Source organism: Chiroxiphia lanceolata, chromosome 1, assembly GCF_009829145.1.
Source record: "Chiroxiphia lanceolata isolate bChiLan1 chromosome 1, bChiLan1.pri, whole genome shotgun sequence".
In the NCBI taxonomy this organism is placed as follows: domain Eukaryota; kingdom Metazoa; phylum Chordata; class Aves; order Passeriformes; family Pipridae; genus Chiroxiphia; species Chiroxiphia lanceolata.
In genome coordinates, this window is record NC_045637.1 from 23,163,847 (window position 1) to 23,178,773 (window position 14,927).

Below are 14,927 nucleotides of genomic sequence, written 5' to 3' on the forward strand. Positions count from 1 at the left end.
CAGTGTGGGCAAAGAACACTGCACAGTCGGTAGGAGAGCAGACTCATGGCCCCGGCAAACCCCGGAGGTACACTGAGGGTGCCCAGTGCTGAACCTGAGCTTAGTGGCTTGCCATGCTTGAAACCCACATGACTGCGCAGCCCAGGGGTGTATCCCATCGGGACAGGCTGCTGATTACTGCAGAACTAGGGGCAGGCAGGGGCTGCCAGGCCTGGGAGAAGGCAGGCAGTGCTGCTTTACCGAGGCAATGCTCAGCGCTTACAGCAGGGACACCGAGTCAGACCACCATGTGTGTCCCCCGAGCCACTGCCTTGTGATACCCAAGAGATTTACTTTCTCCATCCTATAAGTTTCCACATCAACTCTCTGTCAGAAGTGACAGTCCCCAAGGGGACTGTCTACTCTGTTCCCATGAGACCCCACCTGGAGTACTGCATCCAGCACAGGATGGACAGTGACATTTTGGAGCAAGTCCAGAGGAGGCCACCAAGGTGATTAGAGGGATGGAGCACCTTTCCTATGAGAATTGGGATTGTTCATCCTGGAGAAGAGAAGGCTAAGAGGTGATCTAATTATGGCCTTCCAGTGCCTGAAGGGAGCCCACAAGAGAGATGGACTTTTTACAAGTGGTAGAACAAGGATGAATGGCTTCAAACAGAAAGAGAGTAGGATTAGACCAGATATTGGGAGGAGGCTCTTTACTGTGAGGTTGGTGAGGCACTGGAACAGGTTGTGTTCCTGTTCTGGCTTTTTCATTTTCAGACTTGTGTAGTCTTTAGAGAAATCTTTGCTCCACAACTTGCCTTGATTTCCTGTTAAAATATTGTACTGTAGGATGTGCTAATTATCTGTTTCTACAGGTTAGTTGAAAGTTAGTTATCGTACTCAAACGGTAAGATACTACTGAAAATATTTTCAAGAGTTTGCACAGGCCAGGCTGGCAGGGTGCTGCTCTGTGATGCCTGACTGTGCTCTCTGTAGGCCAACATCCAGGTGAGGTAACAAGCTACATAACACTGCACACAGTTCTGAAGGAGTGTGCCTTTAAATATATTCCCTGAAAGGGCCAAACAAGCACCTTTTGAATAGGAACTTTTTGAATAGGTGCATCCAGAGCAGCTGTGGATGTTCCATTCCTGGAAGTGCTCAGACCCAGGCTGGGTGGAGCTCTGAGCAACTTTGTCTAGCGCAAGGTGTCCCTGCCCATGGCAGACGAGTTGGAACGAGATGATCTTTGAGGTCCCCTCCAACCCGGGCCATTCTATGACTCCGTGTTCTATGATGGAAAGCTCGGGCCCCTGGGACTCTCCCTGCGAGGGGCTTCCCTCATCGGCGTCCGAAGCCCCCAGGAGGCTGTGACGGTAAAGGGGCCCTTGGAACTGCTCTGTGGAACGGGAAGGGGGGCGGATGGGGAAAAGCAGGGGCCGGACCCAGACCCGCGCGCGCCCACAGGAGCTGGCCCCGCCCCCAGCCAGGCCCTGCCCCACCCGCCCCTCATGGCCCCGCCCCACCCGCCCCTCATGGCCCCGCCCCCTCCACCAGGCCCTGCCCATTCCCTCCCGCCCGGGGTTGGGGCGCGTTCGCAGCCGAAGGGAGGGGCCGGGAGCGTGTGCGCGGCTCTCGCGAGAGCTGTCGCGGGTATTCGCGCGGTGCGCGGCGGGAGCGGCCCTTTCTGCCGGCCCGGCCATCTTGGCGGCGCGTCTGCGGTGAGCGGGACCGGGCGGGGGGCGCGGGGCGCGGCCGGGGCGCTGCCAGGTGCTGACCGCTCCCCTCCATCCCACTGTGTTCCAGGTACCGCCGTACTCCGCGCCAGGCAGCACCATGGTGGCCGCGAAGAAGACGGTGAGTGGGAGCGGGACCGCGCCGGGTGCACGTGGCGGCGGCCCGACGGAACGGGCCGCGCCACGGTGAAGGGGAGCGGAGCCCGGCACGTCTGGGTTGGGGACCGGGGGTGCCGAGGTGGGGGGGCCTCAGAGCTCGGGCCGTGCCCTCCTGACACAGGCCGCGCTCCCCGGCCCCCTCCCGCCGTGTCCCGTGTCCGGGTTCCCTCCCGGGCAGCTCACAAGGCCCTGAGCTGAATGGAGGAATGGGGAACTGGTGCGCAGTTCCTAGTGCGGGTGGAGCTCAGCTTCTGCATTTCCTGCCATGTTCTGGCCTTTCTCTTAATGCGGCTCTAACAAGTCTGTGTTTTGTGTTAAAAGGGGCCGTGCTCGTCTTTGCAAATGCCTTTCCTTACGTGTGGGAGCTTCAGCACGGGATTGCTTTTTTCTGCTGCCCAGTATCATGCTACCACTGTGCGCCCTAGGGAGAGACAGACTCCAAACCTGACTTAGATTTGCAAGGCAGAAGTATTTACTTGGGAGTTGAGTAGCTGAGCTTGATGAGGGCCTGTCAGATACACACAGATGTCATTGACTTGCGTAGGCAGCAGCAGTGCTTTGAGATGTATTTTCTTATTGTAAGATACCTAGGTAAGAGAAAACTTTCTGAAGCTGGGAAGACATAGTGTCAGCAACCTCTTATCAACAAGCTTTCTTACACTCAGAGGGTTGAGTGGCCTTTTTTATTCTATATTTCAGTTCTGCTTGTATTTGAAATGTCTTTGTTTTCTTATGTTCTCCATGATTTTGAAAAACGCAAAGTAACACACAGTAATGCTATTCTGCGTCTTTTTCAGAAAAAGTCCCTGGAGTCCATAAACTCAAGGCTTCAGCTGGTTATGAAAAGTGGCAAATATGTGCTCGGATACAAACAGACTCTGAAGATGATCCGGCAGGGCAAAGCCAAGTTGGTCATCCTCGCCAACAACTGTCCTGCTTTGAGGTGAGCAGACGTTTGGAAAAACAGTTCTCTCTGAGACAAGTTCTTCGTACAAATGCGGTGTGTGCTAATTGCTGTGGTGAGGTAATGCAGAGGACTTCATGGGCATGTTCCAGAGTGATGTGAAATAAAAGTGATGGGTGGTTTGGTGTGTAATGATTTCAGGTCTGGATATGTTGAAATGCTTCCCAGTGGGTTGGTTTTTTTTTTTTTTGGTTTCTCTTCCGAGGAGTTCATACTAGAGAAGCTAGTATAGGAAGCTTTTCACACTGTTAGCATTCACTGAGAGTGTATTGGGGCTGAATTCCTGGCTTTTTTTAAAGTAGTGTATTGGAAAATAATTTTACAGCTAGGAAAACCGATAATTGATTTAAAATATTTGAAGCATACAAAATCTGCTGTCCAAGTTAGTTATAAATTAGGGTTCCTGCTGAGTGAGTTGCTTTTTTGAGAACGAAATCTTCACTAACTTCCTCACACTTTCCTTGTGGAATATCCCTTCTGGAATATCCCTTTTTATTGTCAAGGGATATTAACAGACTCAAGAAAATGCAGATGTGGAAATGAGAAATTCGACGCTTGAGAAATGGCAGCAGTTCCAGTAGGCAGCAATCCCCAGTGTTAGTGGGGATTCCAAAAGTGCTTGAGAAACAGTATTGACTGCTAGACTCTCCTGGTGGAAGCCAGAGGAGAGTGGAATATAAAAGGACTTCTTGTTTTAAATCACAATACACAGTTTCTTTCTCAGCTGGCAGCAGCTGTATCTCTGTTCAGTGTCTGGCCACTGCATATCAACATTAATATTGATCTTTGTTTATGCATTTTGGCACAGCTACAGCTTTTCAGAAGTCTGCAAGACCTAAAACGTGTTTCTACTGTGTAGAAATAAGCATGTGTAGGAGCAGCCTGAGGGGTTTGTTATTACATACCTTCAGCATAAGGTATGGGTAAGGGTACCTGAGCTGCAACACAGGGCTGATTTTGTCTGACAAGGAACAGCTATGTTTCTTTGGGTGCTAAGGAAAACTGTGTAAGGTTTAAGTGTGATATGAGTTAAAGCTGCTCTCTGTATTGCAGTCAGTCAGAATTGTTTGTTCGTACTGTAACACCCAGTTTTTGGATTTCAGAAAATCGGAGATTGAGTACTATGCTATGCTTGCCAAGACTGGTGTCCACCATTACAGTGGCAACAACATTGAATTGGGCACAGCATGTGGAAAATACTACAGAGTGTGCACACTGGCCATCATCGACCCAGGTAATTCCCTCCTACAGCAGAGGGACCAAATGAGCATGTATTCATGGTTCCTCCTTTCTCCTGTGAGCAGCAGCACTGAGCAAGTAAAGAGAAGGAGTGATGACACACTTTGCCTTTTTCCATCAGGTTTAACTCTTAATTTGCTTTGACCAAGATCCTGTTCTTTTGTGAGTCCTAGGTTCTTAGAACCTGGAAGGACTGCTGATTCTGTTTGTACATAGCTCCTTTTACTGCTGAGCCTTGTGAGCATTTTCTCTATCTGTTGGTCCATAGGGAGGTTTCAGTACCTAGGAGGCAACTTTATGGGACCTGTTTCTGAACCCATTAACTTGGATACGAGCTCATGCAACGTGCTGTTTACATCAGCCCTGTTTGACTGTTCTTAATCAAAACCAAAGGATTGTGACTTATTGTGCTTCCCAGAATGATATATCCAAAAATAACCTATATGCAGATGGGTGCTAATCAAGGATTGAAAATTACAGTAAACATTTTATTTTAAAAGTCTTCGTGTATTTCTACGGTTTGGTGGCACTCTTTGTCCCACAAAGTTGTTCAAGTTTCTTATATAGACTGCTTATTAGGTGACTTGCCAGCCTCTTTCCAGAATGTTCTAAGAGGAGAATCACTCTCTTGTTCTGTTTGTTGTCCAGAATACATACACATGCGTTTAATGATTTCTGTAATAACTTTCACCAAATGTTCCCCAAATGACATCGGTTTGAATTCACTGTTACTTCAGAAAACTTTATTTAGCTTGCTTGTATTCAAATAGTAGCTGTAAACCTAATTTTCAAAATGTCACTTAGGTTTGCTTTCGGGTGGGGTGGGAGCTGCAGGTAAATCCTGCTGCTGTGTAACAACCCTAATGCGAATATTCTCGCTGTCCTGATATTGCTGTGATCAGGGGAGGCTAGACATTCGCTAGAGTAAAACTGTGCATTGTGTCCTCCAGCACTAGACTGCTGCTCTAGTACTGGCTTTTTAAATGCTAGTAACAGCTATGTAATTACTGGAAAAATACTGTATTTGGATTAGAAAAATACAGTTACAAGTATTTTTTTATCAAATCCATAAAAATTACTTGCTTTTTTCCTAAACAGGCTCTCTGTACTGCTTTTAAGTTGTTTTCTTTTTCTAGAATGATCATGGTGTTTTTATGGGTGGGGTATTTTCCTACTTTTTGGCTTATTCCTGAAAGCACCTTCTGTGGGTCCTTTTGTAACAATATATTTTTATTTTACAGGTGACTCTGACATCATTAGAAGCATGCCAGAACAAACCAGTGAGAAGTAAATGCTGTACAAGTGTTATTTCTACAATAAAACTGGTTACAGATATCTTTTAAGGAAAATTTCTATTATACCTTTTTTGGTTTTGGGAACAAACTATATAAATGAAGATTCATTACCGCTGCTGTGTTTCGTGTTGTGTTAGAAATAACCTTGATGGGACAAAACTTGCCTGTTTCTTTCTGTAGAAAGTGTGGATCTTGAGAGGTAATTGAGAGGTAAGTGGAGGAAGGCTTGATAATGGCAAGAACGGTGCCAAATCCCAGCTGGCTAGGCCTTCCTTAGTGTTTGGTTTTGGAGTGCTAGCTGTATTGACCAAAGAATGTTTTCATAATTAAAATATTAATTGCATTCAGGAAAGTTAGAGAATCTGAATACTGACCAAGGGACAGCAGAGAGAGGTTGGATGGTCTGGACGCGCTAAGAGCAAAAGTACTGGAAACTTCAGACTGTGATGCCCTGATAATCCAGCAGACTTGCCCCTCTGTGCATTTACTTTGATCCCAGTTTAAACACAAAGGTCTACATTTGTATTTTTTACTTCCAGCTGATTTCAGTAGTCTGCTCATTTGAAGAATCCAAGTAAAACCTAATGGCTGTGAGTGCTGTCCCACTGGTTCTCTTTATCTCTGTATGTATACCTAGTACTATATATATTCACACAGATTGGGTGCTTAAAATGTTAGCAGAGTAGAGGAGGGAAATACAGAAAAGCCATAAATGAATTCATACCCTAAAAGTACTTCAAAACATGGAGGTTTCACTTCAAAAAATAACAGCATTTTATTATTTTGCATAGCTTATTTCAGTTAATTTCTGCTTAATTAGGATTTTTGCTAGTTACTAAATTGTTTATAAAATTTTCAAAATTTCTTGTCTGCAATCAATGCAAGACAACACATGGCATATAGATGCAGGGATCCAAAATACTCTTTTCAACTTCAGACAAAAGGATTAGTTATTTTACTTTGAACCAGTTTAAGAAAATAGCTCTGACACATTTGTATGTATAAATATACAGTGTAGCATACACTTTAAATTCTCATCAGTATCTTAGCCTGTTTTCCAAGTCTTCCATTCTCTTCGTCATTTCTTCGAGTACATAAATGTTAAGGAAAGAGAGGTAGTGCTAAGATGCATTAATAGAAAAATCATCTGCCTGATTGTTTTGGTCCATAAACTTTCTCTTGTTTCTCCTCTTTGACTTCCAGTAGTTCTAATACAATACTCTGCTATATTTTCTTGTTCTGATTTGATCAGCTGAGTTGAGAAAGCTGATCAAATGTGAAGCTCCGTTCATTAACAGGCATACCTTGACACTGAGTTCATATTGAAGCTTATTAAAAAGGCGGGTGGTTCTGATAATTGATCACTTTCCTCTATTTTAAAGGGAAGGTAAATATCCTATTTAATGCTGTTTAAAAAATGTTCCAATTAATCACATGGAAAACTGCATGTAACTAACAGATTATAAAACTGTATGGAGCTCTGAGACTGCAGTAAGAATGTTTGCTGCTGATGATGATCTGTTCTGCCCCATGGTCATGTAGTGTCAGGTACTGTTTTTACAAAGCCAGTGGTTTCCAGACAGATGTGGAATAGAGCACAAGCCCCATGGGATCTAGGGGTGGCTCCACTTAAACTAAGAAGCTAAGCTGTAGCAATACAGAGCAGTGTACAGCATCATATTCCTGATAAGCACTTCTAATTGGCAGGAATTTTATGTCTGCTGCAGCAGGAGGTTGGACCAGTACTGTTTACCTGAGCATCTCTGAGTGCCATGGTAAGGCTGCAGCCCGGGGAAGCTGAGAGGAAGAGGATGCCTAGCATCAGGAGGGAACTGAACGCACTGAGGCTCACCTCAGAGGGATGAAGTTGCTGCATTCCACTTCGCTTGTTAATCTAGTGTCTTGATTTCAACATTTTAAAGTCTTCCACATGGGAAGAGGGAGAATGGGGTATATAAATTGGGATCTTCGACAAGTGGCACAGGAATTGGTATGGGTAGACAGGCAAATTGAATTCAGCCTCTGAGTTTGGCCAGAAGAGCCATGTGCTCTTTGTCCCCTCCCTCCCCACCTTGACAGCAGGAGAATATATCCTCTGGGTAGTAAGGAGCAATAGTGTGGGTCCTGCTGTTGCTGTGGGCACTAGCCTGCCTGGACGTCGGGTTTGTTTGGTAATTCCTCAGCTGTCTGTCTTGCTGAAGGGATTACTCTGCATATTGGCACCATGTGAGCTGCTTTCTTTGCAACATCCATGTTTCTCAAGCGTTCACAGAGGCAAAATTCAAGCAATGGAAACTGCATTCAACTACTGGTAGAAAAAGTTAAATGTAGCTGGATACAAATCATCAAGAGTTTGGACTGGTCCCTCTATATATTCTATAACTGGAGCTAGTTTTGTAGCCAGTTCTCCCATTCCTCCCACTCCTCCCCCTCTTCCCCAGATCTCTGGATGAGGACTGGCCAGCAGTCTTCGGGAGCTATCAAAAACTAGTGCATCACCCTGTATCTGAGCTGCTCTTGAGATAAGGCAGAGAAACAAGATTTGTAGTGGAGAGGAAACTGGATGGTTCTTACTTTGTTCAAAGCAGTGTTTGCACAGTGCTCTGAGGAAGTGCTTAGCACTTGCTATCATAATCCATAGGTCTCTGGCTCAGTGTCAACAGCTTTTCCATCACCTTGAGTCCTTGGAATAAAACTCAAAGGGTTGCCTGTTCAAATTGTAAAGCAAAAAAGCACATGTTGCTAAGCTCTGTTCTTTGATTCTGAAGAAGCTCCTTGTAGCCTGGCTATAGGAGATGACAGCAAAAAGGCTGAGGCTTCTCCTGAAGGGGTGAGGAGCGGTCTCCTTTCTTGTCAGCATCTAAGTTGGAACTCCATGTGCCTAAATAACTTAGGGATGTGGGAAATGACCTAGAAATTTTTCTCCAAAGTAATTTGGCGAAGTCCCTTCAGAAAAGGGCATTTGAAATGAGCATTTGAAACACCTAGGAATAACCTTTTACAATGGCTTTCTCCCCCTTTATGAAATAATTCTACTTTGCATTGAATAATTTAATCAAGAGATCCGAACATGATTCCTTGAAGCGTCTACCAAAGGATTCACTTGGGAAGGTGAGAGTGAAGCTGGCTGCTGCAGGTACATAAAACAGCTGGAAGTAAGGTCTGAACTGGTAGGCAACGTTTTGCATCAGGTTAACAGAGCCCGCTGATCCTGCCTGCTGTTACAGCCCCTGAGGGCTCTGTTAGCCTTGCTCTGGACAGACTTCGCAGGTTCCTCAGTCTGAAGCCGTTCTTGTCTAGGAAGCACACAGTTAGAAACTGTTAGTGTCACTGCACTCTTCTGTGCAGAAAATAAGTGCTTACTGATTTTGCACTCAGTTGTAGAACTTAAACAGAAGATGTAATGTCTTCTCACTATATATTTGATCAGACAGATGCAGCTTTCATGAAGAAAACAGGAATTTGCTGCATAAATAGTGCATAAATACTGCATGATGTATTGTATTGCCAATTTGCTGCTCTTGTCTGCTGAGACGTGGTACATGTTACAGATAGTACAGCACCCTTTACACTAACATTTCCCTTGGAAAAAACAGACTAAGGAGGAGGGGGAAGAGGCAGAAGCTACCTATCTGCACTTTGCTTATTTTTATCTGCATTTCTTTTGATGCAAAATTAATCAAACCTCAGTCCTCTGAATTCCTCTTCATCTGGAGTATGATTTTAAATGACTCACTGCATCTGGTGCCTCACCAAGTAGTTCAAAAGGGAAACATCTCCTGTAGCCAGTAAATGCTATTTCAATACCATCTGAAGAAGCAACAAGTGTTAGTCTTGAATTTGACTAGTCATTTCTTTGCTGTCCCCGAAGGTGTTTACTGTTAGGGGTTATTAAAACTTAAGATCTTTATTAATATCTTGGTCCCTTCTATGAAGGAGAGACAGATTACAAGTCTTGAAGGCCTTGCTTCTTGGAAACTATTATGTAGTTTAGATTTTCATGACAGCAAATTGATTTGAGCCGTGGATGCAGTTTGGACTTGATGCATTAAAGTTATAGTTTCTATTAACCTGCCCTTCCTGTCTTAAATGTAAAAATTATTCTGAAAGGATATATCGCTCGATGAGTTTTCTTACTTCATTAGTTGCATAGTTCTGGAATGTCACAAGGTTTTCACATTTGCACTGCTCATTATCTTTTGAAGCTTTTGCTGAAAAACAGAAACCACCAAGCAAAGGCTAAATGCTTAATAAATCAAATGGGACAAGGGAGGAAATTATAAGGATTTATAAATTCAGAGTAACTTTAATACAGCTTCCCGTTCTCAAAACAGGTCAGCATCCAAAAGAATGCTGGGGGCAGATTTTGTAAAATACTGGAAAACAGTAAACAATATGTAGGCCTGTATAGTGAAAGAGCAGTCTGGTTATTCTAAAGAAAGGTAACCTGATTACCTGTTGTTGAGTGACTGTGACTGTCTTCAAAAAGATACTTGTGGTGTATTGCAAGGTGTGGACAATCAATGACATCTGTGATGGCTATTGTGGTTGATTCGGGTCCTGCAGGAAACCCCCCCAAAAGTCTAAAAATCAAACCCACTTAATTATACAGTATTTTTTTTCTGCTCACATGCACTGAGTTCTCCTTAATTAGCGAGTAATCTCACTGATTGCAGTGAGGATCATTCATGGAGAGGACTAGGGACACAAAGATATGAAGGAACCAAGCTGTTAGGCTGTATTTACTGTATACATGATTGTAAGATGTGGGTTGCAGAACTGAAAGGAAGCTGTGAAGGTTCCTGTGAGAAACAAGTGACTGAAAGCTGAACATGCTTGAAGTACAGTGTTGAAATACGAGTTTCCCCATGAAGTAATTTGGATGGTGTAAGAAGCATGCAGCCATGCTTTTGTTACAGTGAATCTCAATTTTTCACATTGCAGAAAGGAGGGTGGCTTGGAGGAGGGAGAGGCAGGGGAATGCAATGAACAACTTCAGGTGAATTGTGAGGGTGCTCTACAGAAGGTGACGTGAAGAGGCAGCTTAGCAATGGCTGGGGAGACAGCAGGACACTGAGTGAAAACAGCCAACCTGAAGGCTGTGGACCCATCTTATGAAGTCTGCCAGACGATGGATCCTGCTGGTGAGGTGACTTGCTCAAGGCTGGTAGACAGAAATTGTCAAAGGAAACAGTATCACAAAAGAAGCAATAAAAATGTTCACATTCCCTAGAAATGGAGATGTTTATTGCCAGTAACTTGGTGTTTGTCTCTCATTACACGTGGAGAATGCCTCATACCTGTGCAGTTTAGAAGAGGTCCAGTGTTGATGGAAACTCCAGGACTTGCCCTTCAACTCAGACTATCAGAGGAAGTCTTCCAAAACCAGAAGTGCTTTATGAATAGATTAACAGTAGTGAAGCAATCTGAAATGACAGCAATCTACTTTGTGTCCTTTAGTGAAAATTCTTGCATGTTTCATTATCATCCATCAGTCCTTTGGGGTGAACTGAATAAGAATAAAAACTGCTTGGAGAAAGAAAAAGGTTCTTACTCTCCTTCAGTTTTCTTCTTTATAACAGGAAACACTGATCAGGGAGTTGGGAGCGTATAGGTGAGAAACGTGGAGTCTATTTGATGCACTGCAGTTATAAGCAAAAACACACGTTTCTAATTGATGAAAAACAGCCTTTAAAGTGTAGGGATTTATTTCAAACTCTGCACACTCATCTTTTTAGTCAAAAGGTGTTTGGAGAGAAATGGAAACCCGTTCTATCCGTAGGGGTAACCACCTCACTCGTGCTGTGCACTGCCCCTTTCTTGCCGCCAGAGGGCAGTGTGGAGGCAGCTTTGCTTCCTTAAGAACGAGTCTTTTGTTAGAAAATAAACATTTCTCCCTTCGACTGACTTTGGAGCCCTTAATGGCTCAGATGAGCTAAAGAACGTGTAGTTAATAACTGCAAGACTTGATGGACCATGCCAAGGGAGTCGATGGAGCATCTGGGGCTCCCTCCCTCTGGAACCCAGAGTTCCTGCACTGAAAATAAATGCACAAGTGTAAAAGGTGACAGTGCAAACTCTCCTGATGTGCCATGAAGATGCAGTAGGGAGATGGAAGATGCATCTGGGCCGCCCAGGTCTATAGCTATTGGGATCCCTGCTGGTTCAGCCAGTTTTGATAGATGCACAGTAACATATACAGCTGTGCTAAGTTGCACTGGGAAGATGAGATCCTCTTGGGTGAGGGCTGGAATGACTGAGCATGAGGATCAGGGAATGAACAAAGATGAATGGTTGAATAAGAAGACCAGAGATCAGTGGGCAGAACTACAATATTTTTATCTATCTATCTATCTATCTAAAAAGTCTGCATGGGAACCAGCTGCTGGAAGGAATACAGTTTTTTGAAGACGAGTTCAGGGCAGAGAAGTGTGGGATGAAATCACAAGGTAAGGAATGAAACAAACTTGGTGAGGACTAGCAAAATAATGATGAACTGCAAAGATGGATGGTGAGATTTCCAGTGTAAGAGGGAAGGAACAGATAAGATGAACCTCGAGTGTTTGATGCTGGGTAATGACATGCTCTAGAAGTTGTTCAAGAGCTGCTGGCTAGTGACGGGGTTGTTTAGGAGGGGCAGAGGAACTGACCCGAAATGTCTGAGCTTTGGACACTGGGCTGGTATGGACACCTAATTAGGGACAGAAAAAAGACAGATACACTGGCAGAGGTGTGGCAGAGGTTCTCCAGTTTGGGATGGGAATTGGGCATTTCAGAAACTTCTCTTTAGGCTTCAGAAACTGGTTGGGGCTCCAAGATTTCTGATCTCATTGCCTCTGTAAAGCTGAATAAACAGACGAGTAGTGACAGAGGCTGCTCACCCTGAATCCCTTAGTGAAGTCAATGCAGTGAACAAAACTGCTGGGGAACAACTGAAGTTGGGGAGTTTGTTTTTACTGTTCTGTTTTGTAACAAAACACAAGTAGTTTATTAAGAGAAGCCTTCAAAAAAGTGCCAGTAAAAGCAGTGTCTATTTGCTGCACTTATAATGATCTGCAATTTAGAAGGAGAACAGAATGTTAACCAGCAGGCTGCTGAGTACTGTCATATGATCAGGGCTGGGGTCTGGTGACAAAAATAGTATATGATCATGTAATTAAAAGCTCTCATAATGCACATGCTCAGAAAGGGATGAAGCCACAATCATGTTGAGTATGTGTTATGTATGACATTGCTGTAGCCTCGTTAGTGCTTCCAGTCAGATGAGAAATTAACATTAACCAAGGCAATGAATGGGAACCTTCCGACTGAGTTCCTCTTATTAAGAGACAAGAGAAAAAAAAACCCTCTTTTTTTTTTTTTTTTGCCTTTACTACTAGTCATCAAGAATAATTAATAGTAATCAGAAGCTATTCTACAAGGCAGATGCTTTCTTGCAGAATAAACGGAAAAAGCCTTACCCCAAAAAAAGATTTGGAGGGCTTCTGATTTAGTTGGAAACATGCAGCTCATCCACAGCTGGGACTGGGGATGAGAGGCTTTTTGTCAGTGGAGTCCATGAGGTTCACAGGATCTCCCACTGTCCTCACAAGTTGCAGCCTCAGAAGTCCTCAGCTAAGGACCAAGGTTGGAGTAAAAATAAAGTTATTGCTGTTGCAAAGGAGGGGGAAAATTAGGCTGTAAAAACAGAAGGAGAAAAAACATCCCAAAACTTTTAGCTTAAGTAACAGACTTGGAGACTGAATTTCTGGTGGAGTGAGTTGATGAGCAATAGCTAGTCCTGGAGTGTCCGGAAAAACAAGGCTGGGTGAGTCCTCAGCTCACAGGTGTGAGGCATTCATTGCCTGTTATGAGAGAGGAGGAGTAAGACAGAACCTAAGGCAGTTACTAGAGATGTAGACTAGAAACTGCCACAAAGGGGCAGGATTTACTTATTTTTTTCATAAAGTAATAAGAGAAAAAAAAAATGTGGTTGCTAACCACCGGTGTGGGTACCTGAAGAATGCATTTCCATCACTGAGCTCTGAGGCTTGTTAATGAATGAGAATTATTATACTGGGGTTTGCTAATGAGTGGGAATTATTATACTGGTTGCCAGGTAGTTCTGGCTTTGGCATCTCCATGGGCTTTTAAGATGACATGCTGTCATCAGCAGATTATCTGCCTAATAGGAAGGTTAACTGAACTGACTTGATTTCATGTTATCATAGTATTTAGTATTTCAGAAAGATGGAACTAGGACTTAGGACTGAAAGACAGAGAGCATACAAGCTAGGAAACATCCTCAAATTTTTTTTTACAGATTCTTCCTTGACATCTGTATGAGGAAGAAATGTGCTGCAGCAAATTTTACATGGTAATGTTAATGAAAAGAAAGGCAAAACCTGTTTGCATTTAGTTCCAAGAAAAACAACCAAGTAAGAGCTAGTAAAATTAAATTATCTTGCCCAATTCTCCTATGACTAATACTATTCCTAGTGTTCTTTCTGAACTTTGCTTCAGGTACCAATTTGAATGTAGAAATACTAATGAGTCTTGGGAACATGTGAGTGGGAGAGATAGGCTGTCCTCTCTCTGGCTGAACAGCTTTCACCCCAGCTCACATTCCCCTTCCTCTTCAGCTGGGAAAGGTAATATAGAGGCTGTTTGTGCCGGAGTGAAGACGGGTGCTTCCTGGAACAAACAGTTCACATTTGTGGAGCAAAACTTGGAGCTTATGCACAACTGAAATCCACTCTTTGTAGCTGTGAATGTATACTCAGTGAACTACTTTTAGTCTTCTATAAATAGGCACAACAGGTCTTGATGATTTATTTGCTGTGGTTTAGGTTTTTGCCACTGGTCTTAAGAATATTTTTTTTAATTCTTGTTAAGGTATTACAAATCCCTGATTATTTTCCTACATTCCTAACGGAAGTAGGTCAGGCTTCTTTGGTGGGGTGGGGTTCATTGCATTACTGTAGAAATAGAAAAGGGAAGGAGCAATTGATTCTTCTGGGCATAGAAGTGTACATTTAATGCAACCTTTATGAAAATAAAGGAAAGATAATTTCTATATACCTTTACCCAGTTATAGATTGACGATATATATTCCTCACATATTAAAGGAAAGACAAATCTAAAAAGGAAAACACCTGTGTGCATTTACTCCTTTGCTATCTCAAGGAAAGTAGGATTTTGTTACCTTCACAGATTTGGGCTCTTAGCTCTTCACTTATGTCCTCCAAAGCTGTGAAATCCTCAGCATAGAAGAGATGTTTATATGATGGCTCAGAAGCAATTTCCAGCAGCTCTTCCTCAATTGCTTTTCCTATTCCAATCGCATAGATGATTATACCTGGATTCAAAAGAAGTTGCACATAATTATTACTTCAGCAGTTCTAATTCTAAGTACTTGTTCCTCTGTGAAAGGAAGATATGAGAGAAAGGGAGAGCACAAGAAAGGTATATGCTGTGTAACTTCAACATCAGTGTTGAAGAGGCTTAATATGCTTTAGTTACTGAGAGATTTATAGAAACTCACTTGTTTGCTGTAATTTGACATATAGC

General features: G+C 43.4%; 2 protein-coding genes and 1 non-coding gene across 10 annotated transcripts in view; 2 read left to right on the plus strand and 1 right to left on the minus strand.

Moving 5' to 3' along the window:
- The first annotated feature begins 1,578 nt into the window (after positions 1-1,578).
- On the plus strand, positions 1,579-5,490 carry RPL30 (ribosomal protein L30). Its single transcript, XM_032690127.1, has 5 exons — positions 1,579-1,706; positions 1,792-1,842; positions 2,678-2,823; positions 3,948-4,078; positions 5,325-5,490. Exons 2-5 carry the CDS (start codon positions 1,822-1,824, stop codon positions 5,372-5,374), a joined length of 348 nt encoding a protein of 115 aa, XP_032546018.1. The 5' UTR covers positions 1,579-1,706; positions 1,792-1,821; the 3' UTR covers positions 5,375-5,490.
- On the plus strand, positions 4,947-5,081 carry LOC116781181. Its single transcript, XR_004354799.1, has one exon. It is a non-coding gene; the product is annotated as a small nucleolar RNA SNORA72 (small nucleolar RNA).
- Positions 5,491-6,128: 638 nt separating the features above from the next.
- MATN2 (matrilin 2) overlaps positions 6,129-14,927 on the minus strand; it is a 70,042-nt gene continuing 61,243 nt past the window's right edge. For 7 of the 8 annotated variants that reach the window (XM_032690065.1, XM_032690094.1, XM_032690074.1 and 4 more), the window contains 5 exons: positions 14,563-14,715; positions 10,471-10,542; positions 9,834-9,938; positions 9,494-9,589; positions 6,129-6,468 (listed from right to left, as the gene is read on the minus strand). In XM_032690065.1, the coding sequence (XP_032545956.1) occupies positions 6,416-6,468; positions 9,494-9,589; positions 9,834-9,938; positions 10,471-10,542; positions 14,563-14,715 (479 nt within the window). In that variant the 3' untranslated portion in view covers positions 6,129-6,415. The remainder of the gene's footprint in view (positions 6,469-9,493; positions 9,590-9,833; positions 9,939-10,470; positions 10,543-14,562; positions 14,716-14,927) is intronic. The other variant, XM_032690104.1, reaches the window with a different exon arrangement.